This window comes from Protomyctophum parallelum (genome assembly GCF_964188405.1).
Source record: "Protomyctophum parallelum genome assembly, chromosome: 12".
NCBI lineage: Eukaryota > Metazoa > Chordata > Actinopteri > Myctophiformes > Myctophidae > Protomyctophum > Protomyctophum parallelum.
Window position 1 is genome coordinate 23,121,851 of NC_139712.1, and position 24,033 is coordinate 23,145,883.

At 44.1% G+C, this 24,033-nt stretch overlaps 1 protein-coding gene across 1 annotated transcript in view; it reads left to right on the top strand.

Annotated features, from left to right (window-relative positions):
• tgfbr1b (transforming growth factor, beta receptor 1 b) overlaps window positions 1–24,033 on the top strand; it is a 111,721-nt gene that overhangs the window by 80,120 nt on the left and 7,568 nt on the right. The window contains exons 3-8 of the mRNA XM_083778554.1: window positions 506–793; window positions 5,397–5,627; window positions 10,272–10,439; window positions 11,867–12,023; window positions 21,309–21,433; window positions 23,430–23,560. Of these exons, the coding sequence (XP_083634680.1) occupies window positions 506–793; window positions 5,397–5,627; window positions 10,272–10,439; window positions 11,867–12,023; window positions 21,309–21,433; window positions 23,430–23,560 (1,100 nt within the window). The remainder of the gene's footprint in view (window positions 1–505; window positions 794–5,396; window positions 5,628–10,271; window positions 10,440–11,866; window positions 12,024–21,308; window positions 21,434–23,429; window positions 23,561–24,033) is intronic.

Consider the following 24,033-nt stretch of genomic DNA (forward strand, 5'->3'; position numbering starts at 1 on the left):
TGTTGTGTGTCAAGTTTGGTCACATATAGTGGCCTTCTCTATATCTTCAAAGTTGCTGATTTAGACGATCATGTAACCCATTTTGGGGGCCGGGAACCCCTTTAGGTGTTTTAAACATTGATGTTATCATTTAGCTATTGAAAAATAGCAGATCTACAAGCTCGTAGCGCGCCACTCGGTGGCGCGCTATGAGCTTGTAGATCTGCTATTTTTTGAAAAATCGTGAAAATATTTATTCCACAAATTTAGAAGATATTTTTTTAAATCTCTCTCTCTCTCTCCTCTCTCTCCTCTCTCTCTCTCTCTCTCTCTCTCTCTCTCTCTCTCTCTATCTCTCTCTCTCTCCTCTCTCTCTCCTCCCTCTCTCTCTCTCTCTCTCTCTCTCTCTCTCTCTCTCTCTCTCTCTCTCCTCTCCTCTCCTCTCCTCTCTCTCTCTCTCTCTCTCTCCCTCTCCTCTCTATCTCTCTGTCTCTCTCTCTCTCTCCCTCTCTCTGCCGTTATACAGTCCCCACGGTGAAGGCTCCCCAGCTGGGCCCCGTGGCGCTGGCGGCGGTGATCGCGGGCCCCGTGTGCGTGCTGTGCCTGCTGCTGGTGCTGGCCTTCTACGTGTGCCACAGCCACCGCCTGGGGGCCGCCGGGGCCCACAACCAGCACCACCACCACCACCACCGCGTGCCCAGCGAGGAGGACCCCCACGGGAACCACCACCACCACCACCCGCACCCCTTCATCACAGTGGGCACCACGCTCAAGGACCTCATCTACGACATGACCACCTCCGGCTCGGGATCAGGTATACTGTGTGTGTGTGTGTGTGTGTGTGTGTGTGTGTGTGTGTGCTGCACATTTTGAAGATGCTTAACCCATTCTGACCTGAGATCAGATTCATACGAGGTTTCCACTGGACACACACTGGTCTGATTAACCCATTCTGACCTGAGATCAGATTCTAAAAATGTCAGTCGTTCTTCGATTTTTCAAAAATAGCAGACCTAGATCTGCTATTTTTCAATAGCTAAAGCATAGCATAATGCTAACACCAAAATGGGTTCCCGTTCAATGGGTTAAAGCAGGGGTTTTCAACTGGTTTTGATCCAGGGTCCACCATTCTGACTAGCAGCAGCCTGGGGACCACCACTGTTGTGTCGGGTGGGTTCATCGTAGATCTACGATGGACCCACCCGACACAATAGTGGTGGGGCATTCATGCACCATGGGTTTTTGTTTTCTTCTTACTTTTTACTCACTAATCACACTATCACAGGCTACATTCATGAGCTGGACAAAAAAAACTATGTTTCAAAGTATTTTATTATCAAAAGTTTTACTAAAGTGTTTTTTACTTGTACTACGCAGGACTCAAAATAAGTCTCAAAATAATAATCCATTTCAGTTAATCACCCAAACACTGAAGACACATTTGACACTTGGTGCATTTGACAGTCACAGTAGGTTTGTTTCTGACTGACTGAGTGAATACGTCACGTATTATGTGAGACTATTCAATCGATCCGCGGAAGATATTATAACTCTATGGCAGGGAGATTTGATTTTCCCAAACGTATTATTATGAATTGAATGAATAATTTATGGCAACGTCTTACCGTGCTTGCCTTGGGCAGCAAGCTGATCCAAAATGCAGCAGCTCGCTTGGTCTTCAACCAGCCAAAATTCTCACATGTCTCCCCCCTGCTCCGCTCCCTCCACTGGCTCCCGGTCGCTGCCCGCACAGAATACAAAACTCTGATGCTGGCATTCAAAGCAACCAAAGGTATGGCTCCCCCATATCTTACAAGTATGATTGAACCCTACAAACCCTCCCGCGCACTCAGATCAGCCAATGCAGGGAAACTGGAAGTACCCTCACTAAAAACGCCGGGACAACGCTCCACACGTCCCAAACTCTTCTCCCTTCTGGCTCCAAAACTGTGGAATGCACTTCCCATTGCAGTCAGAACTGCAGCATCACTCCCAATCTTCCGCCGTAGCCTGAAAACCCACCTTTTCAGACTCCATCATGGCCCATAGCACTTACCCTAACCCCTTAGATAGCATTTCTGTTGGCTTAGATAGCATTTGACACAGACTTATAGCATGTTATGTAGACAGCACTATAATTGTATTGTATATAGTCATAGCACGCCATAGTACATATGTATAGCATAGTAGTAAATGTGTATAGTTTATATGTATAGTGTATGTATAGTTTCATTATATAGATATTCCACTGTTACTTTCTTAGCTTACGCATGTTTCATGATAAATGCTTTTATGTGATGTTTGACACCTTGAGCACTTGACTTTTTGAAATGTTAGACTCGACTTAAGTTATTATTATTATTTACAAACAAGTAAAAAGAGTGCAAATAAGTTTTATATTATATATTAGAAAGGTAAAAAAAAAGTAAAGAAAAAAAGGCAAAAATTTAACTTTTCTGAATGCCTGGCTGCGGACCACCAGCAGTACCTCCGCGGACCACCAGGGGGCCGCGGACCACCGGTTGAAAACCCCTGGGTTAAAGGATCACTAATAATCATGATAAAATGGCACGATTTTTTTCTACTCAGTCTGTGTCTCATATAGGAGGGCTGTGGGCAGTTTAGAAACCGTTTTTTTTTTACGAAAATGTTTAGATTTTCATTATCGTGAGAACGATGGCTTCCATTTTCGCATTGCAACTTTCCAGTACTAGAAAGCCTGCAATTTCTATTAGCTTGTATTCCCCATCGACGATGTCACTGGAAGATTTTCATGATTATTACCTAATGGTGAAGTGGTCCTTTAACAAATGCAATCCTATAAAGACGTCCTTGCTCTTAAGCGGTCTGTTTTCTTCTGCAAAAAAATTCCAAGTGGATAAGTAATTATGTTCACCAGAGGCAAATACACAAAGCAATTTTTTTGTATCCTTACAAACTGGTTAGAGCTGGTTTGGTCATAATTGTTGTTTGCGTGTGCACACATTGGAATGGTGCTTAAATGGGGGGGGGGGGGGGGGGGGGGGCTGGCTGACTGTCAGGGAGATGCTGGCAACGAAGCCACACGCACATATACACACACACACACACATACACGCATGCGCGCGCACACACACGCGCGGTACTCGGTACTGGCACGGGCCTGTGTTGTTCTAGGGGAGCCGTATATTATCACCTCTCGACGGAACTCTTGCCGTAGGCAGCAGACAGTGGGCCAAGCGCTATCTGCTGCCACCCTCCATCTACACCACACTGCAGCATGCCACGCGCTTCTGTGTGTGTGTGTGTGTGTGCGTGTGCACGTGTGCGTGCGTGCCGTGTGTTGTTTGTGTGTGACTCAACAAATTAAAGTGGTGGTTTTTTCAACTCTTCTCATATCGAGGTCCAATTATTTATCGGGCGTTGAGCCAAGGACCACCATTTGATGAGATTTAGCTGGATTTCATGGAAAAACGCATTAACCAATTCATGGCGGAAACCCCTTTTGGTGTTTTAAAGGCATTATGTTGTACTTTTAGCTGTTGAAAAATAGCAGATCTACAGAGTGCCGCGCTACGAGCTTGTAGATCTGCTATTTTTTGTTTATCGTGAAAATGTGTCGCAAATCATTGAATATATATATATATTCTTTCGGAGCCAACTCAAATCTGGGGGGTCCCTGGAACAACATATTTTCAGTTGGGGGTCCACGGCCAAATACATATACTTTTTGGGGTCCTTGACACGAAATTGTTTGAGCACCACTGCCATAGAAAAATGGGTTTTTCAGAAAACTGATTTAGAAGCCTTTAAAAGAAAAGAATAGTCCTTGGGTCTAAATGGGCTAATTAAGTCCTTAATTGGCTTTCAATGAGTTTTAAAGGGCAAGAGCATGGACTTCTACTCTGCAGCTGTCATGATGTGCAACACACTCCATAAAAGTCTGAAATCCATGACGTTATACTAGTACATTTTTGAATATTATTACAACTTATACTTATTACTTATTACCATCTCCACGAAATGATGACATGTCATGACATTTAATTTCCACCACTGCCTAAATCTGTGGTTTTCAACCAGTGGTTCGGGGACCGCCAGCGGTCCTTGAGGGTGGAAAATAACAGAAGACATGTAACACATTATTGTCTGCTGTGTTGTTATTCAATGTGTACACTGTCATTTTTCTAGAGGTATGGTATCTAAAGAGCACAAAGTACCTTTCTGAACGCACCAAAGTATCGCGAGACTTCCCACCGTTTCCTGTCTGGCAGCAAAATCTCGCGATACTTCGGAGCCAGAAACGATACCTGCTGCTGTTTAGATCTGCTGCTGTTTAGTTCCCCAGATACAATTATATACTGTGCACTCTGTGCACATCGAAAAGTAAGTGATTAGAAAACAACCTTTGATGTCTTCTGTTATTTTCCAGAAGTGATTACTTTACAAAAGGTCTCAATTCTTCATAAATAATGTTTGTTATGAGCTGGTCCAGCCAGCTCCATTCACTGCCATGTATTCATTGCACTTCCGGTGTGAGTTTGGCTCCCATGAAAGTGTCCATGAAAGTGTCATGGCGCAGCCCAGTCACGTGACCACTTCCCTTCCTTCTCAGAGCTTCCTTGATGTAGTCCAGGAAGTAAATGAGCCCAGTGTCCATGACATCAGAGACATATCAGAGCTCACTGCTAAAATCCAAAATATCTAAAACCCACATATTACACACACAAAGACCCCCAGGAAAGTGTTCAAAATCTACCAAACGTCATCAACATGTATATATTTTTTGCACAAAGGGTGGAGTTGACTCTTTAACACGGCCGTGTCTGCATGTCTCCTACCTATGGTACAAACCTAAGTTGCGAACCTACTGCCTTATAAAGGACATATACACTGTAGAACCTTATGTGAAGTATAATTTAAACAAAAGGCAACAATTTCTTTGTGCTCAAATAAGGTCAGGAACATTACCATTAGCACTGGAGTCTGGCAGGTTTAATGCCACCCCTGAAGATGAGAGATATTGTCTGTTCTGTGATCTAGATGAAATTGAAAATGAAGTTCACTTTTTGTTTTACTGCTCTAAATACGATGACTTAAGGGATATTTTGGTTAATAAGATGTCTTCTATCTGTGGGGATTTCCTAGATTTAAATGACTATGTAAAAATGGAGATATGTTTTGACAAAGGGACTTTTGTTGTAGCAGATTTTATTATCTGTCAAGCTTGGGAAAGAAGACAGAGTACTCCGTATACATCTGAGGTGTAATATAATGAATTATGTAATGTAAACATGCTGTAAAATGCATACATTATGTAATGTAATACATGCTGTAATTGCAAATGTGAAATGGTGTCTTATAAACCCATGAGGGTTGGGCACAAGGTGTGCATGACACGAAAATAAATAAACAATCAATCAATATCCTCCCTTCAGGTCTGCCCCTGCTGGTCCAGAGAACCATCGCCAGGACCATCATCCTCCAGGAGAGCATCGGGAAGGGCCGCTTCGGCGAGGTGTGGCGAGGGAAGTGGCGCGGCGAGGAGGTGGCCGTGAAGATCTTCTCCTCGCGGGAGGAGCGCTCCTGGTTCCGCGAGGCGGAGATCTACCAGACGGTGATGCTGCGGCACGAGAACATCCTGGGGTTCATCGCCGCCGACAACAAAGGTACATAAATGTGTTTTTTCTTTCTTTCTTTCTTTGTTCGTCTTTCATTCATTTCTTTTCGGCCTGACTTTACGATTTTTCAAAAATAGCAGACCTACAAGCTCGTAGCGCACTATGAGCTTGTAGATCTGCTGTTTTTCAATAGCTAAAGTATAACATAATGCTTAGTTAATACACCAAAAGGGGTTCACGTCCAGAATGGGTTAAGTCAATCAACTATGAGACATCTCGTAGATCTCGCTTCATATCAAATTTGAAACGGTTTAGCTGAAAATCTTAACGAAGGCTCTGTTCCATTCCGGTCAAACAGAGTCAGTGTTAATGATACTAATGAAGGCTCTGTTCCATTCTGGTCAAACAGAGTCAGTGTTAATGATACTAATGAAGGCTCTCTTCCATTCTGGTCAAACAGAGTCAGTGTTAATGATACTAATGAAGGCTCTGTCAAACAGAGTCAGGGTGCTGCTATTGTGTGTGTTGGCTCACTGGAAACACTCTGCTACACCTGTGGGTCTCAAAGTGTCCTTGAGTGTGTTCCAAATGGCCCCGTACGGGGCTGTAACTCTGAGAGCCTTACGGTTCCATTTGGTTCCATTTGTACACTCAGAGTTAGGGGGGGAAGGGGGGTCCTTGAGTTTGAGAACCACTGCACACTAAATGGAACAGAGCCTTAATTTCAGTAGTATCATCGGTATAGCACCTTGAGCTGTTGGAACACCAGACATATTCTGTGTGCATAGAGCTTATAGCCTATTCATTTGTCTGCGCCCTGGCTGCTGCTTCAGACATTCAATATTTGGAGAGGAAAGCAGCTCGTCAATGTCACATTGGCGACAGGTTTGAAGCACTCTCACGGCCACAAATATTTTCTTTTTGATTTACCTCCGTGTGGCAACAGGTGGCGTGCACTGCAGACATTTAGAGGGGCAGGTGCTCACGTGAAAAAAGGGCACCTTGTGCTGTGCAGCATGTGGAACCGGCCGGTTGCCTTAAGGCCTATTCATAGTCTGGATTTCCGGTGGTGAGGTGACCACCGCTCCGGTGGTGAGCTGACCACCGGAGCTGAAATAACGTTGAGCGGTGGTGAGTAAAAACAGAGAGAAGGGCTGGAGCGGTGGCGGTGGTTTGCTCTTCACCGCGGCTCGTGACGTCATGTTGTAGTTCGGTGGTCACCTCACCACCGTAAATCCAGACTATGTATGAGCCTTTAGAAAGTGTGAGATTTATAGATTTTGGGGCATATATTAGAAGCTTTTTATCAAGAATTTATCAATGTCACCATGGTCCACATACTGTACAGTGTACAACAAAAATATATATTTTTATTTTATTTTATTATTTTCAAAATGGCACATTGCTGTCCAGAGGGCAAAGGGCAGGTGCTCTAGCACCACCTAGTGGCTATCTGTGCACACCACTGTGTGGCAATTATCCTCTGTGTCTGTGCGATGTTAACCGAATCCGTACATAGGATGTTGCCACACGTCATAGCGCCACCTACCGACGCGTACATAGGATGTCTGAGGACGTCCTAGCGCATCCTCAATGATACCGGGCGAGATAAGAATATTCTGAATTTTTTCCTTTTTTTTTTGTCAGTTCGCCTTTCGACTTTTTTTTTTTGTCAGTTCGCTTTTCGCTACCGTATGCTACGGTCTGCACTCAAATTAGCTTACCGTTGACTTAGCTGTTAGCGCGGCGGAAAGAATGACTCGTCTCTCCTAATCCAGGGCGCTCTCCGTGGTTTTGAACTGATCGATATACTGGCGCTTCATTTCTGCTCCTCATCCGTCTCCCGCGAAATATGAACGCTTTTTGGATCATATATCGTATAAATTAAAACGATCGCAATGTAAGCTAGCAATGTAAAGTAAACTTTTTTTAGTGGATTGTTTCCGGGTCGTGGGTTTCAGAGTAAAAGCGACCAGACAACTCTGACACCAGAGCTCCTATTTTGAAGAACACGATTGTGTTCATGGCGTGTGTTCCGTACGACAGTAGAAATGGAATTGCTCAATATGGGGCCGGTAATTAACAACACTTTTTTTTCTTTTTAAACAGAAGCTGATGTCATCCATGTCATTCTTTGAGCTTCAACTCAAGCCAAATTGAGGAACCAATTCATTCAACTTGAATGCCAGCCAAACGGACGGCCTGTTTGTCCTACTGATTTAACGCGTTCACGACGGGAACCCCTTTTGGTGTTTTAAACATTATGTTATACTTTATCTATTGAAAACGAGCTTGTAGATCTGTTTTTGAAAAACCATGAAAATGTGTTGCAAATCTTTGAATATATATTATTTCAGAGTGAACGTTTTTAACTCAAATCTTTGCTCAGGGGGTCCCTGGAACAACATATTTTGAGATGGTGGTCGGAGGCCAAATACATATAATTCTGGGCGTCCTTGACATGAAATCATTCGAGAACCAACTGACATAGAAACATAGGTTTTTTTACTGAAAACTGTCAGGATTTCAAAGACATTTGTAGAATCTGGTCTCACGTCTAAATGGGTTAATAAATTACACGTTTTATAAAACGTTCTTTGAGCTTCAAATCAAACTAAATTGAGGAGCCAAATAATTCAGCTTGAATGCCAGCCAAAGGGACGGCCTGTTTGCCCTTCCCACGGCGTGAACGGATTTGTCTCTCTGTCCATCCGTCTGTCTCTCTGTCCATCTGTCTGTCTCTCTGTCCATCTGTCTGTCTCTCTGTCCATCTGTCTGTCTCTCTGCCCATCTGTCCGTCTCTCTGTCTCTCTGTCCATCTGGAGCTGTGGGTCTTTGAGGACAAAACAACAAACCAGCCATTAACCCCCAAATCCTCATCCTCCCCTCCCCTCCCATCCCCTCCCCTTCTCTGTCTCTGTCTGTTTGATTGTTCCTCTTTTGATGTGCTTCTCCTTTTCCTTTCTTAAAGCCAGCATAGGTGGCGAACCTCTGTGGAATAATGTGATACCACCTCTACCCTTCATCTCTCTCTCTCTCTCTCTCTCTCTCTCTCTCTCTCTCTCTCGCTCTCTCGCTCTCTCGCTCTCTCTCTCTCTCTCATGCACACTACACAGCATGTCAAATCACAGTGTAAATGTGCCGACTTAAAAGTGAGAACTTTCCCCGACTACTGACGTGTAAAGGTGGCCTGAGATAATGTTGTGATACTTCTTCAACCCACACCAGCACAAACTGTTAAGCAGGGCCACGGGAACATATTTTCAGTAGGAGGAGCCGTACGTTTAGGAGGGCGTGCGCGCGGGTAAGCTCGCGCCACAAAGTGCACGCGCATTTTCACGCAAAAATGTGGCTTTAGGCCTAGTAACATAAATTTGTATTGATTAAAAAAACTATTATTATTTTTTCCCCACCTGTCCGAGGGGAGCTGTGCCTGTCCCCCCCCCCCCCCCCAGCACCCCTACTAGCCTTAGCCATGCTGTTAAGATTAAGGGACAACTTTGTTTTGTTTTTTGTTTTGTTTTCAACCAAGGTTCATATTTTCATATTTTCAGATGGGGGCCCGCAGCCAGAACTATTGCATGTTGAATTGTATACAGTTTATTTGCCATGTGCTATTTTGGGTGGTGTGCAACAAACAAACTATCTTTATCTTTTGTTCAAAGGTCAAGAAAGCGATTAGATTTATCTATTTTTGTGGACACTGGAAGAAGGTTTTGTCCATGTGTCGTTTTAACCCATTGACCCAGATTCTACAAATGTCTTCTAAATCATGACAGTTTTCTGGGGGGAAAAAACTAAACATGTTTCTATTTCAGTGGTTCTCAAACTATTTCATGTCAAGGATCTGTGATTGGCCGCCGACAACACTCTGAAGATATCTTGTTCCAGGGACCCCCCAGAAGACCCCCCCAGGGACCCCCCAGAAGCAAAGATATGAGTTAAAAAACCTTTGCTGTGAAAGAATATTGTATATATTAAAGATTTGCACCACATTTTCACGATCCTTCAACAGATCTACGAGCTTGTAGATCTGCCACTTTTCAACAGCTAAAGTTTAAAATAATGGTTAAAGTGGTTCAAAGCTAACGTCACGCAGATGCGTTCCAGGTCTTAACCCACTCAGGACGGGAACCCCTTTTTGGTGTCTTAAAGCATTATGTTATACTTTAGCTATTGAAAAATAGCAGATCTACAAGCTCATAGCTTGTAGATCTGCTATATATTTTTTTAATCGTGAAAATGTGGCGCAAATCTTTGAATATACATATTCTATCAGTGCGAACGTTTTTAACTAAAATCTTTGCTGTTCCCTCCTTGGAACAACATGTTTTCAAATGGGGGTCAGCGGCCAAATACAGATAATTCTGGTGGTCCTTGACATGAAAAAGGTTGAGCTCCACTGACATAAATATATAGAAACGTAGGGTTTTCAGGAAACCTTTTAGACCTTTTTTTTAATTTAGAAGACTCGGCCTCAGTCCGAAATTAGTTAACGGGTTCCTCTTTGTGCGCGTGTGTGTGTTTGTGTGTGTGTGTGTGTGTGTGTGTGTTTGTGTGTGCATGCGTGCGTGCGTGCGTGCGTGCGTGCGTGTGTGTGTGTGTGTGTGTGTGTGTGTGTGTGTGTGTGCGTGTGTGTGTGCGTGTGTGTGTGTGCGCGTGCGCGCGTCTGTGTGTCCGTCCCACGTGCAGATAACGGAACGTGGACCCAGCTGTGGCTGGTGTCCGACTACCACGAGCACGGCTCGCTGTTCGACTACCTGAACCGCTACACGGTGACGGTGGAGGGAATGATCAAACTGTCCCTCTCCACCGCCAGCGGCCTGGCTCACCTGCATATGGAGATAGTGGGGACGCAAGGTAATGCACGCACACACACACACACACACAGACACACACACAGACACACAGACACACAGACACACACAGACACGCACACACACACACACACACACACACACACTGCCAAAGCCGGCGGCCTGGCGCACCTGCATATGGAGATAGTGGGAACACAAGGTTATATTAATTCTCCGTAGAGATAAATGACGTCCTCAGAGGCTTCAGGACTTTGGTTGTCTTTTATGGCTACACATAAAACCATGGATCCATTCCAGGTCTTATTATTTTTGGACTCATTCCCTACAGCGATTACCGGCTCCATAATTGGTTGATTGATTGATTAACAGTTTGCAGTAGGGGTGCACGATTATGAAATTATGATATCCGATTATTTGCAGGGTCATATCTGCCGATACCGATATTCTGATATTATACAGAGGTCCACAATGGAAACAGGCCTAGGCCAAAGCATGTTAATAAAGTATTCAGTCAATCAATAAATAGCCTATACTCTTGGGAGGGGTGGGTGGGTGTGGATTGGGGATTCATATTTTACAGGGGGACAGTTTTCTAATTGATATGGTTGAGTCATGGAAGAGAGAGACACACAGACAGACACATAATATGCATGTTCATTCAGCACAGGCTATTTAATGGAAATGAGCTGCTGGGGTACAGAGTGTACTGTACAGACTATATATACACGTTATAACGAAGATACAGCTCTGTAAACACACACGCACACACACACACACACACACTCGTTTTGATATGGGTCTGTAATTTCTCAATGAGGAGGGGTCGAGGTTTGCCTTCCCAGAGGACAGGGAGCGGTTTACATTTTACACTAGATAAACTCCTTCAGGGGCTACTGTAAGTGGAAGGAAAACATAACGTGGGAAACATAAGTTAACCACTTCAGCTCTGTATACTGTACATTTCGGGCCATTTGAAAACAGCCGATCTAACCAGTGTTGATTTCGTCGACTAAAACCAAGACCAAATATGTTCGTCGACTACCTTTTTTCACTCACGGAAACGACATGGAAACTAAATGAAAGCTAAGCTATGATGACTAAAACTGAGACTAAACATTTTGACAATGTCGTCAAAAGATAAAAACTAGAGTAAAATGTTAGGAAGGGACACTATAAGTAAAAGACACAAGTCATTTTACACTTGGTTGCATGCTGAAAATAGCAGATCTATGCCGAAAACACATTTTAGTCGACTAAATCAACTAGATTTAGTCGACTAAAATCTCATGATATTTAGTCGACTGAAACTAGACTAACACTAATACATTCCAAGGTGACTAAAATGTGACTAAAACTAAATGAAAACCATTCAAGAGACTGTGGCTAAAAACGAAAACAGAAATGTGTTGCCAAAAACAACGCTGGATCTAACCAGTCCTTCTTTTCCCCCCCTCCTCTCTCTACGTGCAGGTAAGCCGGCCATCGCCCACCGCGACCTGAAGTCCAAGAACATCCTGGTGAAGAAGAACGGCACGTGTTGCATCGCCGACCTGGGCCTGGCCGTCCGCCACGACTCCGCCACGGACACCATCGACATCGCCCCCAACCACCGAGTAGGAACCAAGAGGTAACTCTCCATCACACTCCGTCCCTATAGGACGTCTGGAAACGTCTGTGAGAGGGAGGGTGACTGATTTAAGCAGTCACACCCAGCTCTGAGTCCAGTTCTAGTTTGACTCAGGCCAGGTGTGACTGCTTAAATCAGTCACCCTCCCATTGACAACCTCTGTCATCTCCACTGTCTGGACAGAGGTTATCTACAGAGTGTTTGTGGAGGTGACTGATTTAACCTGTTGTGTCTTGATCAAGTCCATGATGCACAGCAGGTGCGCAGCCACACCCAGCTCTGAGTCCAGTTCTAGTTTGACTCAGGCCAGGTGTGACTGCTTAAATCAGTCACCCTCCCTCTCACAACGTCATAAGGGATCCAATCGACGCATACATAGCGCATTCTCAATGATATCAGGCGAGAGAATAATATTCCGAATTCTTTCCTTTTTTTGAGTGGTGCAACTACTCCCTTACGGAGTTATGTGTGTGGGTGGTTGGGTGCCTGGCTGGCTGGGTATGAGCTGGTCATGTGGTTTGAGGGTATTTTCTTTTTGTTTATTAGCCTCTCCTTTTATTTCACACATTGAAATGTCTCTGACTGACTGAAAATGCGAGTTGCACGTTTTCTTTTAAAGACGCTCACAGGAGGGGGGAACTTTGACCTTTTTTTTTTACAGGGGCCAGTTTTGAAATGCAGTATGCCATTGCAAACGAACGTACTGTCTGTCTCTCCTACACTTTCTCCCTCTCAGCTGTCCTACTGTCTGTCTCTCCTACACTGTCTCCCTCTCAGCTGTCCTACCGTCTGTCTCCTACACTGTCTCCCTCTCAGCTGTCCTACCGTCTGTCTCTCCTACACTGTCTCCCTCTCAGCTGTCCTACTGTCTGTCTCTCCTACACTGTCTCCCTCTCAGCTGTCCTACCGTCTGTCTCTCCTACACTGTCTCCCTCTCAGCTGTCCTACTGTCTGTGTCTCCTACACTGTCTGTCTCTCAGCTGTCCTACCGTCTGTCTCTCCTACACCGTCTCCCTCTCAGCTGTCCTACTGTCTGTCTCTCCTACACTGTCTCCCTCTCAGCTGTCCTACTGTCTGTCTCTCCTACACTGTCTCCCTCTCAGCTGTCCTACTGTCTGTCTCTCCTACACTGTCTCCCTCTCAGCTGTCCTACTGTCTGTCTCTCCTACACTGTCTCCCTCTCAGCTGTCCTATACTGTCTGTCTCTCCTACACCGTCTCCCTCTCAGCTGTCCTACGTCTGTCTCTCCTACACCGTCTCCCTCTCAGCTGTCCTACTGTATGTCTCTCCTACACTGTCTCCCTATCAGCTGTCCTACTGTCTGTCTCTCAGCTGTCCTACCGTCTGTCTCTCCTACACCGTCTCCCTCTCATCTGTCCTACTGTATGTCTCTCCTACACTGTCTCCCTCTCAGCTGTCCTACAGTCTGTCTCTCTTACACTGTCTCCCTCTCAGCTGTCCTACCGTCTCCCTCTCCTACACTGTCTCCCTCTCAGCTGGCCTACTGTCTGTCTCTCCTACACTGTCTCCCTCTCAGCTGTCCTACTGTCTGTCTCTCCTACACTGTCTCCCTCTCAGCTGTCCTACTGTCTGTCTCTCCTACACTGTCTCCCTCTCAGCTGTCCTACTGTCTGTCTCTCCTACAAAAAAGACGCTCACAGGAGGGGGAAACTTTGGCCTTTTCTCTTACAGGGGCCAGTTTTGAATTGCAGTATGCCATTGCAGTATTGTACATGCAGTGCATGCAGTATTTTGTTATAATATTATTTATATTGTAATTATTTATATTATATTATTATTTATATTGTACATTGCTGTACATGCAGTATTGCCCGTACAGTATGTGCTCTCTGAGAGCGGTTTTAACCCATTTAGACCTGAGAAAAGATCCAAATGGCTTCTAAATCCTGACAGTTGTCTGAAAATCTCTTCCTGTATCAGTGGTTCTCAAACATTTTCATGTCAAGGACCCACAGAATTATATATGTATGTGTAGGGCGACCCCCATCTGAAAATATGTTGTTCCAGGGACCCCCCGCCCCCCAGAAGCAAACACATATGCCTTAAAAACGTTCCCTGCGAAATAATATACAGTATATTCAAATATTTGTGCCACATTTTCATGATTTTTCAAAAAATAGCAGAACTACAAGCTTGCTGTGGGCTTGCCGATCTGCTATTTTTCAATAGCTATAGCTAAAGTATAACATAATGTTTAAAACACCAAAAAGGGGTTCCCACCCAAAATGGGTTAAAGGGATTCACATATGACTTTGACTTTGAGTGACGATACGCATCCGCCGCGTCGCGAATATACGAGTAGCGTAAGGAAATTAGCCCCCTTCATTGGGCAGGCACGTGCGTGCGACACACATGAGTGCACACACAATCTGAGTGCCTGCGATCAAATATCTTCCACAGTGGGCATGAGGGAGGAAAGTCTTAACCCATTCTGTACAGGAAGCCCTTTTGTTGTTTCAAGCATTATGTTATGCTTTAGCTATTGGAAAATAGCAGATCTACAAGCTCATAGCGAGCTTGTAGGTCTGCTATTTTTGAAAAACCGTGAAAATGTGGCACAAATCTTTGAATATATACTTTCAGAGCGAACGTTTTTAACTCAAATCTTTGCTTCTGGGGGGGGGTGGGGGGGGGTGTTTACTGCCGTATTAGAGCTGCTCCACAACGACTCTGGCAGCGCAGCTGCTGCTGGAAGCTTTGAATAAATCTAGTAACTCCCAACACAATTATCTTCGATGTAAGACCCTTAATCAATATTAATATTAGCTATTAAAAAGGCAGCGCATGCACACACAAAAAAAAGAAATTACAACATTTTGACAAATTTGAACAACTGCCTCATTCAAAGCCAGATTGATGTCTTGTTTGTAATTCTGCTACGGAAGTCTCATTTTGAAGACCATTAACTCCAGTAAAATCCAGCTGTTTAACAGTACAGTATCTCGCAATTTAATTCACTCAAAACATATTTTTTTTAAGCGCGGTCGCTTTAGTTATGGGCCGTGACTGAACAGGACGAGACTTGGTCTTGTCCGTGGAAAAGACCCAAATGAGTGAATGTCAAGTCTCCAGGTTGTCTTCACATGGTTTGTTCCCAATAAAGAATGTCACAATATGTATATGACAGTGATTTACTTTGACACTATGGCATGTCAGGAGTCCAACTAGTACTAGTGGTTCTCAAAGTATTTGCAAGGACCCCCTTAACTCTGAGAGTGTACAAATGGAACCAAGTGGACCCTTAGGGCCAATTCATACTCCTATTTTAGAGCAGAATAAAAGTCGGTTCGGCTCTGTAGAGCCTACAATGTGACGTCATTTGAGGTTCGGGGGGGAGTTTTTTTGGCACTACAGCGTATGAATCGGCCCTTACGGGTCCACTTGGTTCCATTCGTACACTCTCAGAGTTACAGACCTGCTATGGTCATTTGACCGCTCATTTCTGTACGTCCGTGGCAAAAAAAATCATTTCAGAGCATACCTATTTACACGCACCTCCAATAAGGCAATTATTGTCGATTCAATAAAGTAATTCTTTACCAAAAGAATGGTGTGCGGGCCCTACCTCCTTCATAAAGAATGGTGTGCGGGCCCTACCTCCTTCCAAAAAAAACCCCACCACAAGCCCCCTGGCCGTGAATAAAAAGCTTTTGATGAAAAAAATGCAATCTGGGAAAAGAATCTGAGATAAATGGATTTAAAAACCTAATTACCCTCTCCATGGTAACAGACTGGCGTGTGCTACCTCGTTGGTCCTCGCCTCTCTGAGTCCCTCTATATAACCGGTCACCGGTTGCTTGTTGTAAACCAGTTACCCGATGGAGGTGGTTTTTACACCGAAACGTTGTCGTCTGAATAAAACTACTGCTACTATAAGTGAAGACGGTGTGCGGGGACCCTTTCCTTCTCAAAATCTAATTACCACCAGGCTTAACCCATTTTGGGCGGGAAGCCCTTTTGGTGTTTTAAGCATAAAATAGCAGATCTACAAGCTCATAGTGCCGCGCTACGAACTTGTAGGTCTGTTATTTTTTTTCCAATTGTGAAAATGTGGCCTAAATGTTTGAATGTATTCTTTCATTTTTAACTCATATTTCCAGATGGGGGTCGGCGGCCAAATACATATATTTTTGGGGGGTCCTTGACGTGAAAATGTTTGAGAACGACAGAAACATGGGTTTTTCATGGGATTTAGAAGGCATTCGAAGGCATTTGTAGAAATCGTCCTCCGGTCTAAATGGGTTAATGTGGTCTGAGAGAATTAAAAAGTACTCCTCCTCAACAGAAGATTTCTGTTGAGCATCATTTGTGGCTCAGAGGAAAGAAAACAATCCATCATATCCCGAGCATCATAGAGCGTCCCCCTACCGGGGCCCAGGAAATGATTCCCTGTTCATTTTCCTCAGACATTTCAAAAAGTATGTATTTAAAGACCTTTTTAAGCCTCGTACAAAGCCAACTCTTTGTTGTGACAAATCGTGACGACAAACACAATTTTTCAGGGCTGAACAAATAATTAGAAAGAAGAAAACGGCAGGTTATTCAACACTTTTTGTTGTTGTTTTTCTTCTTTGTAATTATTTGTTTGGTCCAAAATATTGCGTTTGTTGTCATGATTTGTCACGACAAGAGTTGGCTTCGTACGACGCTTAAAAGGTCTTTAAATAAATACGTTTTGAAATGTCTATGGGAAAAATGCATTGGGAACTATTTCCTGGGCCTGGCGTCGTCATGAAAGGGGGCGGCACTGCGACGCTCTATTGTCTCCACCAGGCCGAAGGCATGGGGAGAAAGTATGTTTTGCAGTCTGTGTGTGTGTCCTTCCGTCCGTCTGTTTGTTACCAGCTAATCTCCGGCACCGTTAACCCGGTCGATGCCAAACTTTTGCACACACACTCCCTGGATGCCAACGATGAACCTCTGCCCCACATTTTCCAGAACGGCCTGTTATAGCGCCACCAGGAGGCCGTCTTTTGTAAAACACATTTGTTGATATTACTCCTCCAGATTTTGTCCAAAAATCCCACAAATCGTTACACACTATCTCTATAGTCATGTGTTCGAGGCGGATCTGTCCGATATTTCATATTTCATCCTAATTGGCTAACATTGGCTTTCAAAGTTTGCAGGATTTACCCGTTTTGAACAAAAAGCCTCGAATCATGAACGCAGCGTGCAATTTACGTGAAATCTTTCACAGACTTTCCTACTAGGCTGAGGAATATATCCCACCCTTTTCACATTGGCCTGTTATAGCGCCACCAACAGGTGGATTTTTGCTAAACATATTTGGAACAAAATGCCTCAAATCATCCAATTGCCATCCAAGGCGTAAGAAGAAATGCCACCCCTTTTCACATTGGCCTATTATAGCGCCCCCAGGAGGCCACACTAACCTGACCTGGTGGCAGACCTGTGCCCCCGAGGGGCACTTTATCTAGTTTTGTGTTGTCAAGTTAGTTGAATATTATGGAGTCCCTTCCATTTACTGTTCATTTTGTGGGGAAGTGTAAATGTGGTGTAAATGTGTGTCTGTGAGAGCTGCTCTGATGGGTTTTGACTTGTGAAGGCCACGGAAATGATTGCCGCACGAAAGTCTCCTTTGGGGGGAAAAAAATAAAATATATTCATGCATTTCCATATAGGGAGGTAGGGTGGGTGTGTGTGTGTGTGTGTGTGTGTGTGTGTGTGTGTGTGTGTGTGTGTGTGTGTGTGTGTGTGTGTGTGTGTGTGTGTGTGTGTGTGTGTGTGTGTGTGTGTGTGTGTGTGTGTGTGTGTGTGCGTGTGTACATATTAAAGACTCGCGGATTAGCTTTTTTGTCACCCAAATCCGAGGCATATCCGTTCATATTAATAATCCGCCCATTATCCGACCACATTAATTAATTAATCCAATTTATATATCCGCACCCGCAATCCGTCGCAGGGAAGCAAAGTGTATATACTGTATGCAGAGGTATAGGCAATCTACAAGCTCACGACGCGTTGCTGGCTCGCTGCGACAGCATTGTAGATCGGCTATTTATACGTACAAACGCATGTGTCACTCACCACTGCCGACAGTTCACCAGAGTTACGTAGTGGGACTTTAGTTTTGTATCCGTATCTATATTTGTATCTGTAATTTAGTTTTATATCTGTATCTGTATTTGTATCTGTAATTTAGTTTTGTATCCGTGTTTCACATCTGTGTTTTGTATTTGTGTTTCAAACACAGATGCGAAACACGGATACAAAACACACATGTGAATTACAGATACAAAACACAAATACAAAACACAGATGCCAAACACGGATACGAAACACGGATGGGAAATACAGTTACAAAACACAAATCTGAACTTGTGGATACAAAACACAAATGTGAACCTGTGAGTTCACTCACGTGAGTTGCAAATCTGAACTCGTGAGTTACAAATCTGTAATATTTACTGTGACACTTTTGATACTCAAACTTTTGATTTCCCAGCCGGGCTCATTCAATCCAATGTAAATGTCATGGATGGATAAATTCTCTGAGCGGCAAGTCGTGTGCAGAATGATTAAGAAGCCTGGGTGTTTTCTGCCGTATTGGACCTGCTCGGGCGACCACAACACTCCACAACGACTCTGGCAGCGCAGATGCTGCTGGAAGCTGGAAAGTGTCCCACTTGGACACTTTCCAGCCTGGGACCTTCAAAAATAGAAGAGGGACCACCGCTCATCTGCTGAAAAAAACTTTAGGGAGGTGCTGGAGCCACAAAAGGAATATGAGGGAAAATAAAGGGAAGCTCCGCACACTCAATCTGCGCACAATCGGTTTATTTCTTTGCAAGCTTTCGGTCTACTGACCTTCTTCAGGCAGCCTGGGACCTTCAAAATCTCTTCCAAATCTGTCAACAAAGGCCTGCCATGTGCACTGGAAAAATATGTGCGTGACATTTATTTTTTAATGTAGAATAATTGTTATTCTGATTAAGGCATGTTGTCTCTCCTACTGGTACCACATAAATACAGCATGTTTAATCAACGGAGAGCCCAAAGCAATTCCATGTTCAGCCTTAGGTGGCACCGCAAATGAGGGCATTTCAAACGTTTGTTGCAAAAACATGTTTTTTTGGAGATAAAGCGCTCGCTCCGGCGAAAACAGCTAATCTACAAGCTCACAACATCACAGGTTGCAAAAGCCACCAGTTTTCTCAAGCCAGAGCTCAGAATTGTGCACATTTTGGACGCAAATGCACCTACAATTTGATCTGTGCGACTCACAAAATACATTTGGGAGAACCTGTGTGACTGTCCATAGTTTCTGTGGTGCATGTCAAACTGGGGGTCCTTCATACAAATGGGGGTCTGTGGGCTAAATTAATAAGTGTAAATGTCGCGGTCCTTGCCATGAACATAATTATTTCCCTACCATGCATTTGTACGAATACTTATAGTGCTGTTTTTATATTATTTAAAAAACACACACAAATATATTATACAAGTTAAAATGAACGGCAATTAAAGATATTTATGGGGGGGGGGGGGGGGGGGGAATATCTCACAACGGGTAAGGACTAGTCCCTGTAATTTAGCAAAGAGAGGACAGTGACGCACAAAAGGGTCATGTCTATTCTATTAGTGCTTTTTGCTTTTTATGTGGAAGCGAGAGTAGACGGGAAGGTCGGAGAGGACATGCAATTATTGCAATCATACCGGTACGATTATCCAGTCGCCTAACCCCATTACGGTTTTTAATATATTCCAGTGGTTCTCAAGCAGTGGTCCAGGGACCACACGTGGTCCTTGAGGGTGTTCCAGGTGCGGTCCCAAGCTAAATGATGGAGAGTTGTTAACCATATGGACCCTTATGAGATCTTTGGCACTAGGTGTCACATGGACGGACCGCATCAGAAATGTGGACCTCTATGGGGACCTAACACGGGTCACAGACAAAGTCAGAGAGAGAGAAGGATGAGGCTGGCAGGGCACTGCGTCAGGCACCCAGAACTCTATGGGAGCCAACCCAGGGCAAAGCCAGGAGGGGAAAGAAGCGTACCACCTAATGTAGACGTGCTGCAGCGTGTCAGCTTATAGCCAACACTGCAGACCTCAAGAACCTGATAGGAAGTTAGATAGCGATCCAGGAATCCCGAGATGGTGTTGGCTAGGCCTCACTCTTGCAGTAACTAACTCTTGAGAGTGTAAAATGAAACCAAATGGACCCTTGCAGGCTTGTACAGTACAGTACAGCACGAGTACAGTACAGCACCACTCACTTTAGACTGGTCTGATTGTTTATTTTTATTTATTTTTAATTTTGTGCTGCGATCGCGTCACCAGCCAAGATGTCTCATAACAAACGGGGGGAACTTTTTTCGCCGCATTTTCACGGATCAAAAGCCCAAATAATTCAGCGTATGCTATAAAGGTAATCTCAACAACAATCTCGGCAGCGTAGGGCATTTGATTAAAATGCGGGTTACGCGTTTAAATCAGTCAAACTGTTTAATGGACCTGATGGGCTAGCCATTACATTTTAATTGCTCGCTCCTTATTTTAATGATTAAAACAAGGGCTTTAGTTTAACCCATTTAGGCCTGACGTTGAAAAAAAAGTCTTCTGAAAGATTTGTGCCGCATTTTCACGATTAAAAAAAATATAGCTATTTTTCAATAGCTAAAGCATAACGCTATATTGAAAAATAGCAGATCTACAAGCTCATAGCGCGCCACCCAGTCGTGAAAATGTGGTGCAAATCTTTGAATATATATTCTTTCAGAGTGAACGTTTTTAACTCAAATCTTTGCTTCTGGGGTGGGGGGGGGGGGGTCCCTGGAACAACATATTTTCAGATGGGGGTCGGCGGCCAATTACGTATAATTCTGGGGGTCCTTGACATGAAAAAAAGTTGAAAACCACAGACAGAAACATGAGGTTTTTCTGATTTTTTTTTCCCGACGTCAGGCCTAAATGGGTTAACACCTGGCAGGGAATGTGTTTAACCAACAGATTGGGGGTCGACCCTCGAAGCAAAGCTGTGAGAAGTTATCCTGTATAATTTATTCCTTCTCTCTTCCGTTGGGGTTGAATGTTTATTCCGGCCAGGTGTCATGTCCACATGCACCGACCTCTGGAGAGAGACGCTATTGTGTTTAGTAAATAGCTCACTTCCATCTGCAGCGCTTCGACGAGAAGAAGTACAAAAGATATTCACTACAGAATGTACAGAATGCATTAAAAGGTTGCGGTGTGCGTGTACAGTACAAAACCAATGTTGTGCTGTTGATGTGTTTTCAGGTACATGGCTCCAGAGGTGCTCGACGACTCCATTAACATGAAGCACTTTGAGTCCTTCAAGAGGGCAGACATCTACGCCATGGGACTGGTCTTCTGGGAGATCGCCAGCCGCTGCTCTATGGGAGGTAAAGAGAGAATGCATGGATTGACTTTTTTTCCCAAGTCCGTGTATATACATACATACGTCGCCTCTAGGTGGCGTCATATCCCAGGTCTGTATACTCCGTATACTCCGTCTATTCAGTATTTTAGCCGTGACGTGAGCGCCCCCTCCAGAGATACTTCCAGGTCCTACTTTTCTGTCCCCATAGAGTTATAATGTGACGCTCTGTCAGACTAAATCTGAGACGAAAACAACCACGAAAAGTCTCATTTTACCACTTTCCTCGCAACAACAAAGCTGCTGCTCTCCCCAATCTGGCTGTGACAGGCCGTCTGCCCCACACGGGATACTATCGCCATTTTATTTAATTGTGTGAACTAAATCCTCATTAATCGCAAACTAGTTTCAACATACTCAAGCCTGCACACATTCTAAATATGCCCCCGAAATATTGTACTGAGCAAATGGACTGTAACCACCTTCAATAATAATGATAATAATAGTCTTTATTGTCTCCACATCATATATTTTATTTGTCATGGACACTTTTAAGACCCATTTTGACCGAGTTTTTGAAAAACTTTGAAAATGTGGCGCAAATCTTTGAATATACAGTATATTCTTTCACAGCGTACATTTTTTTAACTCAAATATTTGCTTCTGGGGGGTGCCTGCAACCAACAAAGACGGGGGTCCGCAGCCAAAATACAGATAATTCTGGGTGTCCTTGACATGAAAAAGGTTGAGCACCACTGACATGGAAACATAGGTTTTTCAGAAAACTGTTTTTAGAAGCCATTTTTCGAATCGTCCTCAGGTCTAAAATGGGTTTAATTGCTTAGGAATCACTGCTAGTGTGTGACGGCCTCCATCTCATACCGTTTCACACAAATCACACATTAGGACGTTGGGTCATAATATAATACAAACATATTCGGTCGTGAAGATTTTTTTTTTCAACAAAACATTACAAGACAATTACTGGTATAAAGAAAGCAAAACAACAATAACCAAAAAACAAAAACAAAAAAAACAACAGCACTACTCCACTTCAGCTCCATCCATTAAATGTGACAGATTATTGTTCTTTATGTAACTTATAAAACGTCCCCACACCTCCTGAAACTTTTATTGTTTGGCCTTAAGAATATATGCAATATTTTCCAAAGGTAAACATAAAGACAATTCCCTGAACCACTGTTTAATACTTGGTTTGTCTGGCCTCTTCCAGGTCAATGATTTTATGATATGATATACTACTTTATTGTCAGTTCACACTGAAATTTGTCTTGCGACACAGCAGCCAAGTATGCAGAAACACATATACAAAACACAAATAACAAGACAATTTACATACATAAAGACATGAGCAATATCCACCGCTTAGATTATCCTGTGGCTACTACATCTCATGATTAAGCCTCAAGGTCGACTGGTAGACAAAGGACCTCTTTAGTCTGACCTTATTGTATGCTGGTAAACCATATCTCCTTCCTGAAGGTAGCAACCTATATTCTCCATACAACACATGCTTAGTATTAGAGGTGATATTCCTTGCTAACCTTAGGATGCTGTTATCATATGTGGATGTATAAAGTTTCTGAAGTTGTTGTCCAACAATCTTTGAACAAATGTTCAGTTGTTGCAGCAGTTGTGACTTTAGGGCTGCAGACAAACATCCATACCAGGTGGTACTACAGTACTGAAGAACACTCATAATAACAGAAGTGAAAAACAAAAGAAGAATCCGTCTACTAGCACCGAAGGATCTTAGACGGCGAAGGAAGTAGATTCTTTGCTTTGTTTTCTTACACACTGAATCAATCTGATCTTTCCATGACAGTGTGCAATGCTATCATTCTCTTAGCTTGTAAAAGACATATATCTATAAACATCTGTTCATTACGCTTTATCTTGTGTCCCTCTGGATATAGACTGAGCAGGAATAACTTTGGTTCTGGTACAATATTTATTGACGGTCGTGAATATTTGACTTTGCTTTCATCCGTGCGTGCCAGGCATCCACGAGGACTACCAGCTGCCCTACCACGACCTGGTGCAGTCCGACCCGTCTGTGGAGGAGATGAGGAAGGTGGTGTGTGAGCAGAAACTACGGCCCAACATCCCCAACCGCTGGCAGAGCTGTGAGGTGAGAAACCACTGTTAAAACTACTGCTAAACTACTGGCCCGCGGACGGTTAGCTCAACCGTCTGGGCACCTATCGGCCGCTGAGCCTGACTGACGGTTAGCTCAACCGTCTGGGCACCTATCGGCAGCTGAGCCTGACTGACGGTTAGCTCAACCGTCTGGGCACCTATCGGCCGCTGAGCCTGCCCCGGACGGTTAGCTCAACCGTCTGGGCACCTCTAGGCCGCTGAGCCTGCCTGACGGCGTGCCACGGTTTCGACCTGCCTTTTAGCTCTACTGGATCTCCTCTCCACTATACTCCCTTCCTAACGTTTGTCTCCACCAGGCCGAAGGCATGGTGGGAGAGTATGTTTTGCACTCCGTCCGTCCGTCCGTGTGTGTGTCCGTCCGTGTGTGTGTCCGTCCGTGTGTCCGTGAGCAGCTAATCTCGGCCACCGTTAACCCGGTCGATGCCAAATTTTGCACACACACTC